The 9,836-nt window shown below is 40.7% G+C and overlaps 1 protein-coding gene across 2 annotated transcripts; it reads right to left on the minus strand.

Annotated features, from left to right (window-relative positions):
* Positions 1 to 7,258: 7,258 nt before the first annotated feature.
* On the minus strand, positions 7,259 to 9,502 carry LOC5574009 (probable 4-coumarate--CoA ligase 1). 2 transcript variants are annotated; one of them, XM_021842648.1, is made up of 3 exons: positions 9,393 to 9,502; positions 8,754 to 9,326; positions 7,259 to 8,699 (listed from the first exon to the last, which is right to left on the minus strand). In XM_021842648.1, exons 2-3 carry the CDS (start codon positions 9,305 to 9,307, stop codon positions 7,616 to 7,618), a joined length of 1,638 nt encoding a protein of 545 aa, XP_021698340.1. In that variant the 5' UTR covers positions 9,308 to 9,326; positions 9,393 to 9,502; the 3' UTR covers positions 7,259 to 7,615. The 2 variants fall into 2 exon arrangements, with proteins under 2 accessions (XP_021698340.1, XP_001661092.2); XM_001661042.2 differs by having other exon boundaries at positions 8,754 to 9,502.
* Positions 9,503 to 9,836: the final 334 nt, after the last annotated feature.

Here is a 9,836-nt window from a genome sequence, read left to right on the forward strand (position 1 = left end):
AATTTTTGGAACACGAAATCAAACTGAATCTATCCGATGTGAAAAGTATTCAGCTACACAACACGCGTAACTGTGTATACATCGAGATGGTGGACAACAGTACAGCGCTGCGCTATGAAAAAGCGCACAATATCAAACGCGTTATTGTCTATAAAGATAAACAGTTTAAAATACCGGTATATGTGGACAGCGAGGCAGTGACTGTGAGAGTGCATGACCTGCCCCCATCCGTCCCTCATGCGACTGTCGGTGACTTCATGATGAAGTATGGGGAGGTGTTTTCAATACAGTCCGAGCGTTGGAAACACTACTTTGCCGGAATACCTAACGGAGTTCGAGTGCTTCAGATGCGAATAAAGCACCCTATCCCGTCGTATCTCACGATAGCCAATGAGGTCTGCTACGTGGAACACCCGAACCAAATCAGGACCTGTCGACGGTGCTCCAAGCCATCGCATCCTAACCAAAAATGTTTGGAGGTGTCCTTAACTGGACGCGAACCTGTAACAGCAGCACCAGCCGCTTCATCAACCGAACAAATTTTCAACCAGGCGGATTTTCCGCCGATTAGCAGTGAGCAATCGACCCCATCTTCCCCTGAAGCGAGTGATCCGTTTGCCAAAATATTGGCAAAAGGTAAACGTGCGCTTACCGAACTGGACAACAAAACACCTATAGAACAACAGAGCTCAAGTGAAAGCGACGACGACAACGACGGGAACGGCAGTTCATCTTCTCCATGCGAGAACAACGATGGCACAAACAAGAGACGGCTGTCAACGAAGCGCGGGAAGGAGAAAAAAAAGTTGTGTGCTATTCAGGGATCACAGAGTAGCTGTGATTCCAATTTGTCAAATAAATGATAATTATTATCAAGGATAATCGGCCCCGTAAAGCCTTTGAGCGTTTGGGCCTGCCAAATAAATAATTTGAAAAAAAAAAAAAAAGGCAGCAATGTATGCGCAACATTAGAACGAACGATTATTGCAACTCCGCCTTTACGACGGCCAGATCTGTCTAAGCGGTAAATTTTGTAATCAGAATGAACAAGTTTGATAGCTGGTTTGAGAAAAGTTTCGCAGATGAGAACAACATCAATCGAATTATTAATGAGGAATCGGAAAAGGTCATGCGATTTGCTCTGAACACCATTAGCATTCCAGTATGAAACTGTGATGTTTCTGGTATTATTATCCATTACACGGGAAACAGTACTGAGCTGTAATTTCAAAAATCACTTTGATCTGTTGTTGCTTGGTCGTACAAGTACTTAACCTTGAGAAAACATCAGACACAATGTCGACGATTTCTTCTGGGGAGAAAAGATCGTTTTTTGTGGACTGGTTACTGCTATACCGGGGATTATGATGTTGGCGGAACTGGGGTGGAACGGTTCGATCTTCACGATGGGACACAACGTTGGAATACAGCTGAGCATGTTGACGAAACGGTTTCTGGAACGACCCTCCCAGTGGCCCGGATGGGGGGAATTCTTCTGGACGAAACTGGAACCCTTCACGGCTAGATCTCTGGGTTTTGGACTTGAGAAGTTGATGATTCCTGGCGTTGATGAACTCTTGACGTTTCTCACAAAGGTGAAAGTTAGCGGTATGTTGCTGACCACAATTCGCACATGCAAGCTGTTCTTTTGGAAGCTTAATGGACTTATCCTCACGGTTTGCCGTTAGCGGGCAATCAATAGTCTTGTGATCATTTCCACATTTGACACAACGTGGCCGGCGGAAACATTGTGCAGATCCATGTCCGTACATTTGACAATTGCGGCACTGAACGGGTCCTTTTGTCTTTGTGGAATAAAAGTCCCACCTAACGATGCAATGGCCAACCGTCTTGATTTTCCTAATGGCGTTGAGCTGCACGCTTCCTTTGTTGAAGTACAGGAGGTACAAAGCATGATCTTCGTTCCGTTTTCTCTTGAGCGTCATTTTTCGGATTTCTTTTGGAGACACATCCACTTCCTTGAGTGCTTCGGATACCTCTTCGACATTCATGTCTGGAAGCCCAGTCAAGACTATTTTAGTCATTCTGTCTTCATCTCGCACGTAAGTGAAGAAGTTTGCTTTTTGCTGTTTCAGGTAGGAAACGAGCTTGGAGTGGTCTTGGGTTGTGTACATGAACACATTGACCCCAGTTGATGTTCGCTTGACGTTGAACATCGAGACGCCTGCGTTCAAGGCCATTCCTTGTACAGCAGGGATGTTGGTCTCAGTAATCGTGACCAGCGGAATCTTTTCTTTTCCTTTTTTGGCATTTTTATTTTGCGTGATAGGCAGCACGTTGGTATCACTGCCAGCTAGAGTGCCAAACTGATTTGATGTGGCGATGTTGTAACCGTAGCTGATAGAAGAGCACGTGGCGTGATCTGTTGTATCCATGATCGGAAGCTCAATCAGGGCAGATGTGCTCGGGAAATCCGTTAAGGGGCGACGAAGTTTCTGGGTCGGGCCATTTGGCTCCACGCCGTTTGATATTACTGTGGAACTATTCCGTTTTTGACCAGCGGCCGCCGGTGCTAGATCGATGCTGCAACAACGATAGGAGATCACGAAAACAAAAGACTATTTGAATAATAGATCGAGAATAAAGCGCGATGAATAACACGTCCGATCACAACGAGAGCGGGTTTCAAACTGAATTGCCTTACAAGCTGGCAAACTTGCATGCAATTTAGCTGAAATAGTCAATTTTTGCATTTTCAACAACCAATATCTCAAAAACTAGATGTGCTATGATAATTCTGTGAAGGGCAATGAATTCAGCAACCCTTAATTAAGTAAATAGAGGTATTTTGATGCTGGAGACAAAAACGTGTTCCGCAGTGTATTCACTCCCGTGCAAAAGTTTGGGTTCATTCCCTAAAAAACATACATAAGTGTTTTGTTCATATCTCTGTGATTATACGTCCAATTGAAACTCTCTTTGGCGCATTCTAAAAACAATTAGTTATTCTTAATTCGTATGTATTTTTCCAAAAATAATTTTCGAATTTTGTATACCAAATTTTTACTTAAAGTTTAGACATTTTGCTAAAAATACACTGAAAAACATGGCTGATTTCCTCAGTATTGGATTGACCAAAATTTTTTATCAATGTGTCATTATAATCGTAATCTTATATTCTTTGAACAGCACCCACGAAATTTTGGCGGAAAATCTAAAAACTATTTAAAATCAATGAATCAGTCATTCAAGTCATCGTACAAAAGTTTGGGATCACCTGAGCCGTGCGCAAATCATTTTTATCAATATCTCAGCCATTTTTTAACCAATTTTAATAGTTCATAGCTTTTTCAATCACAAATAATGGCGCGTACCTGATTGGTTTGAGATTTCACAGAACTTCCGCGTTTTAAGTAAGTTCAGGTGAACCCAAACTTTTGCACGATACACCATACTGAGGAATGAACCCAAATTTTTGCACGATGATAAGAATGATTGGTTAATTGATTTTGAATAGTTTTCAGATTTTTCCGCAAAAAATTCGTGAGTACTCTTCAAAGAACATAGGATTACGATTCCAATGACACCTTGTTTTAAATTTTGTTTTGATCCAATGCTGAGGAAATTAGCTTTGTTTTTTTCAGTGTGTTTTTTGAAAAATGCAACTTAAAAAAAATAGTATACAAAATTAAAAAAAATGTGTTTGGGAAAATACATACGGAATAAGTAGAACTTTTTGCCTTACGGGAGCGGCTTAGAGAGTTTGAATTGGATGTTTATTCGTAGAGATATGGACTAGACTGGCCCACCTTAGTATGGGAGAAAATTAAAGTTGTATAATTCCACGGGGCACCCTCCAGAATTATTCCTTAGAGTTAGAAGAAGACTTCCTGAAAGTTTCAGCTCATTTGGTCAGTCCATGAGCTGGCGCATTTGAATTGAAGTTAATATGGGATTTTCAGCTCAAACATATGGGATTCAGTGCATCATCTTATGTTTGGTTCAGGAAAATCGTTGATCGCGTTCAATTGCACCCAGAATGTCAAAAACACTTGATACCATAGCAAACAATATTGTAGAAGGTTGTATCATAATTAAAATTGATAAAGTTGGTGTTTTAACTATTTGAAGTAGATTTGCTAAGCTCATGCTATACTTCTTTGTATTTCCTCAACATAGCCACTAAGCGCATCATAGCCACCTATGATGCTGGGCGAGGTGCTGCACAAGGCACATGTCTATGTGTGACTGTAAGGGAGGCTGATCTAAGCCTAACTTTCAATAACTGAAATGATAATGAAAACGAGTTTATATCTAGGTACAACCTTCTGCAATTATGTTCATTAGGGTATCAACTAGTGTGTTTGTTATTCTGGGCTCAATTAAACGCGATCAACTAGTATACGGAACGAAACAGTGACATTGGGACATTTTTCCATATATTTGGAACGAATATTCCAAACAAACTTCAAATTGAATGCGCCAGCTGGTGAAGCAACCAATCGAGTTGAAATTTTGTGAGCGCTTTTTTCTTACTCTAAGGCACATATCTAGGGGGTGCCCCGTTGAGTTTTACAACATTTTTGTTTTAGGGCCAGTCTAATATGGACTGAACACTTTTGTATGTTTTTTAGGAGGTGAACCCAAACTTATGCACGGAAGTGCAGCTTCTTTCAACATTAATATTTGGGATTGAAAATAATGGACCTCGTGTTTGTAGTCGTTTTCATCTTCATTTAGTAATCAAAATGTCAATTAATGAAGTGTAATATATTAATGCAATCACTTCAGGGCTGAGAGTGGCAACATATCTAAAAATTGAACTTACGAACTTACGAAATTGTAAAGATATCACTGATGAAATATATGATAATCCTATGAGATAGAAGTCTTTCAAAAAACTCCAGATCTCTTCTGGACTCATGAGAATGTCTTTGATGAATCTTCAAAGAAACTAATAATGAAATATTTGGAAATTACCCAACCAGAATTTGCTAGAGGAGACCTCTGGAAAATCTCGATTGTGAGTCTTTGAAGCTGTACAAGAATAACACTGCGGAACACGATTTTGTCTCAAGCATCAAAATACCGCTATTTACTTAATTCAGGGTTGCTGAATCCATTGTCATTTACAGAAATATCATAGCACGTCTAGTTTTTGAGATATTGTCTGTTGAAAATACTAAATTTGACTATTTCAGCCAACTTGCATGCAAGTTTCTCAGCTTGTATGGCAATTTATTTGCTTAATTTTCCTCAGAACTCAAACTTCATGTGTATAACAATATTTATTAACAAAGTTCGTAATACTTCCGATGCTCAAAAGTTATTTTTTGTTGGTTTAGAAAAGTATTGTATTTTGCCATATAAGAAAGACGAAGAATTTCGTATGGAGACTGCAAGCATGTTGAAAAAATTGATTTTACCTCAATTTGATCATGCAATTTCAATCAAATTATATCTGGAATGAAAGTTAAAGTCCTATTTTGCATGCTTTATAGATACGATCATAATATTTTTCGATAAATCATTGTTTAAATTTTATGTGAACATTGATGAAACCTGTGTTTTATACAACTTTAGCGACCTGTAGCTAAAAATTGTGACGTGCTGGAGCATTTCTGTGAACGGCATCAGATTCAGCAACCCCAAATCTACTAGAGACACATAATTTAATTCTTGAGACACGCAAAAATGTCATTTTTGTTACGCTGTGTAATTGCTGTAGGTTTTTGTGGTTTTGAATAGTAAATATTTTTTAAATTGAAGAAGCCAAGTAGAAATTCCAAAAATCTTCGAATGGAACAATATATGAGGAATCCTTAGTTGAATTAATAGTGAAATGGAAAAAAAAAATCTTCAAACAATCTTTGTGGTTTAATCTTAGGAAGAATTTATGGAGTATTTCCTGGGACAATCAGTGGGGTAATTACTGAAGGATTGGTTCTGAAAACGGCTGGAAGTATTTCTGAAAAATTTACAAGAGGGATTTTCTTGTTTGATTTCTCGAAATAAGTTTTGCACGAATTACACGAATCGTAGAATAAACATTTGTTAGTTTCCTGAAAAAAAATCTGTAGGAATGTTTTAAAGATATCTCATTGACCTGGAGAAAGTATCACATGGTTTTTTGAAAGTATTTTCGTTGTAATTCCGTTGTTGGGCTGCTGAAGAATTTTCTAGAGCAAATTTTGAAGGAATTCCTATTAGAACCATTAAGAAAATTTCAAGACAAATTCCTGGGCGAAGTGCTAGGAGAATCTCCTTAAGAATACTTGGAGGGATTCCTGCAGAAGCCTTTATATGTATACCTGAAGAAAGCTCTGAATGAATCTCTAGAACAATACCTGAAGATGAAAATCTATGAACCTATAAAGAAGTCGAGTAGTAATCTCTGGAGCTCCAAGCATTTACATCAAGATTCATTGCAATGTATAAAAACGAAAAAGAGACTACAGATAGATTTAAAGTTTTGCGTAAAAAAGAGCCTTGAGAGACTTCTGTTCACCTTCGTTTGCGTTATCGAAATATGGTTTGATACTTTTCAAGAATGTATAAAATTCTTTTTAAAGAATGCATTAAAATATGACGTCCATCATTTGGGGGAGGGGGGGAGTCTACGAAAGTATGACAGTACGTGTATGAGGTATTGGAAAAAGCGTGATAGAGGGAGGAGGAGGGTTCAGAAATCCCAAAAATCGATGGACGTCATATTTGAATCGTCCCTGTAGAGTTAAAATTTTCATTTCGGCTTGACTCGGCTTTGATTTGACTCATAATAAAATGTTTCCAAACCCGTTCCTGGCTTCCTCAGGCTCAGGTTATAGAGGGCCCCTGATATTTGATGATTAACAGAACAATGTATTTTTGGAACCCAAAACCACGATATTCCTTTCAAAAGTAATGTTCCATAGTGATGAAATAAACGCTATTTTTATCAATATACTAGATGATATAAGGGCCCCTAATCAATTCCAATTAAGGGCCCCTCCAAACCTAATTTGCCTTTCCCCGATACATTTCAATGTGTAAAAAACTCAATTTTTAATAGTATGAGAAATTTTCACTATGATTTCGGGGCCCCTAAGAATCCGGGGCCCGGTGCGGACCGCACCCACCGCACCCCTCTAGCTACGCTACTGGAGGGAGATGCCCGTAGATCTATATATTCTAATAAATCATTTTTATCATAGCGTTGATATGTTGTATTTTGACCTCTCACTATATCACAGTGAGCCGTTAGTTGTGAGACGAATCTGAAAACTGACTGCGACAGAAATGAAAACGATACCGCGAATAGAAAAAACGGCAAGTTATAATTTCATTGTATTATTTTCAATAGGTAAACGATCAAGATTTATCAAAATCTTATTGCACAATGAGAAAGCCGTTTTGGGAATGAATTGTTAGCAGGCATCGGTTTGTATCAGCATTATTCACAGCAATACTGGGAAAATTGCAGGTTTTCCCTAACTAAAGCATAATACGATAGATACTAGCACATCACCATATGCAACAAATGCATTATTCACTAGAAAATTTTAATCAAAAATAAAAAAAGGAACATTTAAGATAGTTTGTTGTATCTGTAAATTTAAAGGTAGGTTCACCGGAATCTGGAATCAAGTTTAATTGTACATCTTTAACCGTCATCTCACATGTTACTATTATTATACAGTCCAATTAAAATGTCTCTACAAAGCCTGCGCTGAACCTTCCCGGAGGCCGTCATTGGAAGCTCCTTGGTGAAATACACTCCTCCACGAAGTTGTTTGTAGCTGCCCAGATTGAGATCCATCACTTTGTGCACATCCTCAGCACTTACGTTCTCCTCGGCACTCCTCACTATCAACGCAGCCGGTAGATCATTCCCCGGAACCGGTATGCCAGCAACACAAACATTCACCACTCCAGGAACGGTTTGAATCACTCCTTCGATCTCACTAGGCGAAATTTGATAGTTGCCGTACTTGATGATGTCCTTCTTGCGATCGACCACATACAGCAGACCGTCCTTATCGAACCGACCAATGTCACCCGAGTGCAGCCAACCTTCCGGGTCCAGCATCTCCGCTGTAGCCTCATCGTTTCCGTAGTACCCTGAGAACTTGAATTCGGGTTTCAACAGAACCTCACCTTCCTGATCGATATCCAAAGCATTGCCATTCGCATCAACGATCTTGGCCTGCACTAGAGGTCTCAAGTATCCGGTGGAGCCGCCTTTGTAGGTATCTGGGTCGCTAAACGTTGCAGCCCCTCCCACTTCCGACAGTCCATACCCGACGAGACAGGTTGAGTTCGGTATCAACTTGTCCAGCGCGAACTTAAGTTCTGCAGAAACGGCTGACCCACCGGAGAACATCACTCGCATGCTGGAAAAGTCCGTTTCCGGGGCTTGCGGATGCTTCAGCAGTTGAAGAGCCGTAGCCGGAGGGAAGAATGCCACGGTGACTCGGTATTTTTCGATGATTTCCAACGCAAGTGCCGGACTGAACACGTCTCGTGTGATAATCCGCGTTGCTCCAGCGGCGGTTCCTGCCAACAGGAAAAACAACCCCGACATCCAATACAGGGAACTGAAGCTGAGGATCGCATCCGAGGAGTAGATTTCCGTCATGCTGATAACGTTTGCAATGAGGCTTGAGCTGGAGAGGCAGACGCCCTTGGGTCGACCGGTCGTACCGGAAGAGCACACAATTACGGCCAGGCGCGAGTCAGTGTCTTTGAAGTGTTCCGGCCTGTGAAGTAGATCATTAGATATTGGGACTGATGTGAAGACTAGATGGACCTACACGAACTCATCCTCCTTCCCCGTCTCGACGAGCAGCTCGTTGATATGCTTGAACCCCTCAACGCCTTCGTCTCCGAAAATAAACACATCCGACTGGAGTTTGGTCATTTCCAAAGCCACCGCCATTTCCGGCCACGTTTCCTGATCACAGAATACGACCTGTGGTCGAACCGTGCTCAGCATGTGACTCAGATCATCGCGTTTGAAAGAAGCGTCCAGAAGGTTCACAGGAATTCCCAGCGTTAAGCAGGCAAACAGCACCGGGGCCACGTTTTCGCTGTTCCGAACGGCCATGGTAAAGACGTTTCCCTGGCCATAGCCCAGCCTTTGGAGGTTCTGCGCTGCACGGATTGTCCGGAGACGTATTTCACCGCAGGTCACTCGAACGCCAGAGTCCGCACTGATCTGGGCTATCTGCTGGGGATTGCGGTTCAGGGTGGCAAGCATTAGGGCGCCCAGCGATTGGTTCGGGTTGTAGATAGGCTGCGTATCGGTGCCTCGCCATATCTTGGTGGTTGGGTCGTAGAATGTGAAGATGTCACGTGGCGAGCGCATGGTAAGGCTTTTGTTTGAACTAGACGATAACTGCTATCCTCGTTAGACTGAATTTAGTTTTCAATAATCTTGATAGATAACTCACTTTGATCTTAATCTTCTGATTTTTCCACGTAATGCAACCACTAAGACCGAGGTCAGGACCGAACCCTCTGAGTGGAATCTCAATCTTCACTTTGGCTGGACTGTTGAAGATGAGACGTTTAAATAAGACTGAAATAATTTGGACTTTCATCTGGTATATCTAGTCGTTTTCATCATTTTACAGATAAGCCAAAAATTGTTATCATTGGGTCAACTAATTTTTTTTTCGTCGCTGGACCGTGGATAATGCTGCTCAAAAAAGCAACGCGATGATTAGCATACATACATATGATGACAAAACAAATCTCATATTTGCTGTGACAACAATGAGTTACTGGAAAAAGATGTCTATTAATGTATTCAGCAATGAAGATAAAAATGGTATTAATTAAGCCGCGGTACATCTGATGTTCGCACACCGAATGATAAATGAATTTGCGTTTTT

The sequence above is a fragment of the Aedes aegypti genome, chromosome 1 (genome assembly GCF_002204515.2).
Source record: "Aedes aegypti strain LVP_AGWG chromosome 1, AaegL5.0 Primary Assembly, whole genome shotgun sequence".
NCBI classification, from domain to species: domain Eukaryota; kingdom Metazoa; phylum Arthropoda; class Insecta; order Diptera; family Culicidae; genus Aedes; species Aedes aegypti.

Excerpts from the sequence above, each read along its gene's own strand:
- LOC5574009 (XM_021842648.1), bottom strand. The coding sequence starts at position 9,307 with ATGCGCTCGCCACGTGACATCTTCACATTCTACGACCCAACCACCAAG. Across the intron at positions 8,700-8,753 it reads GGGAAGGAGGATGAGTTCGT|GCCGGAACACTTCAAAGACA; the intron begins GTAGGTCCATCT and ends TCTACTTCACAG.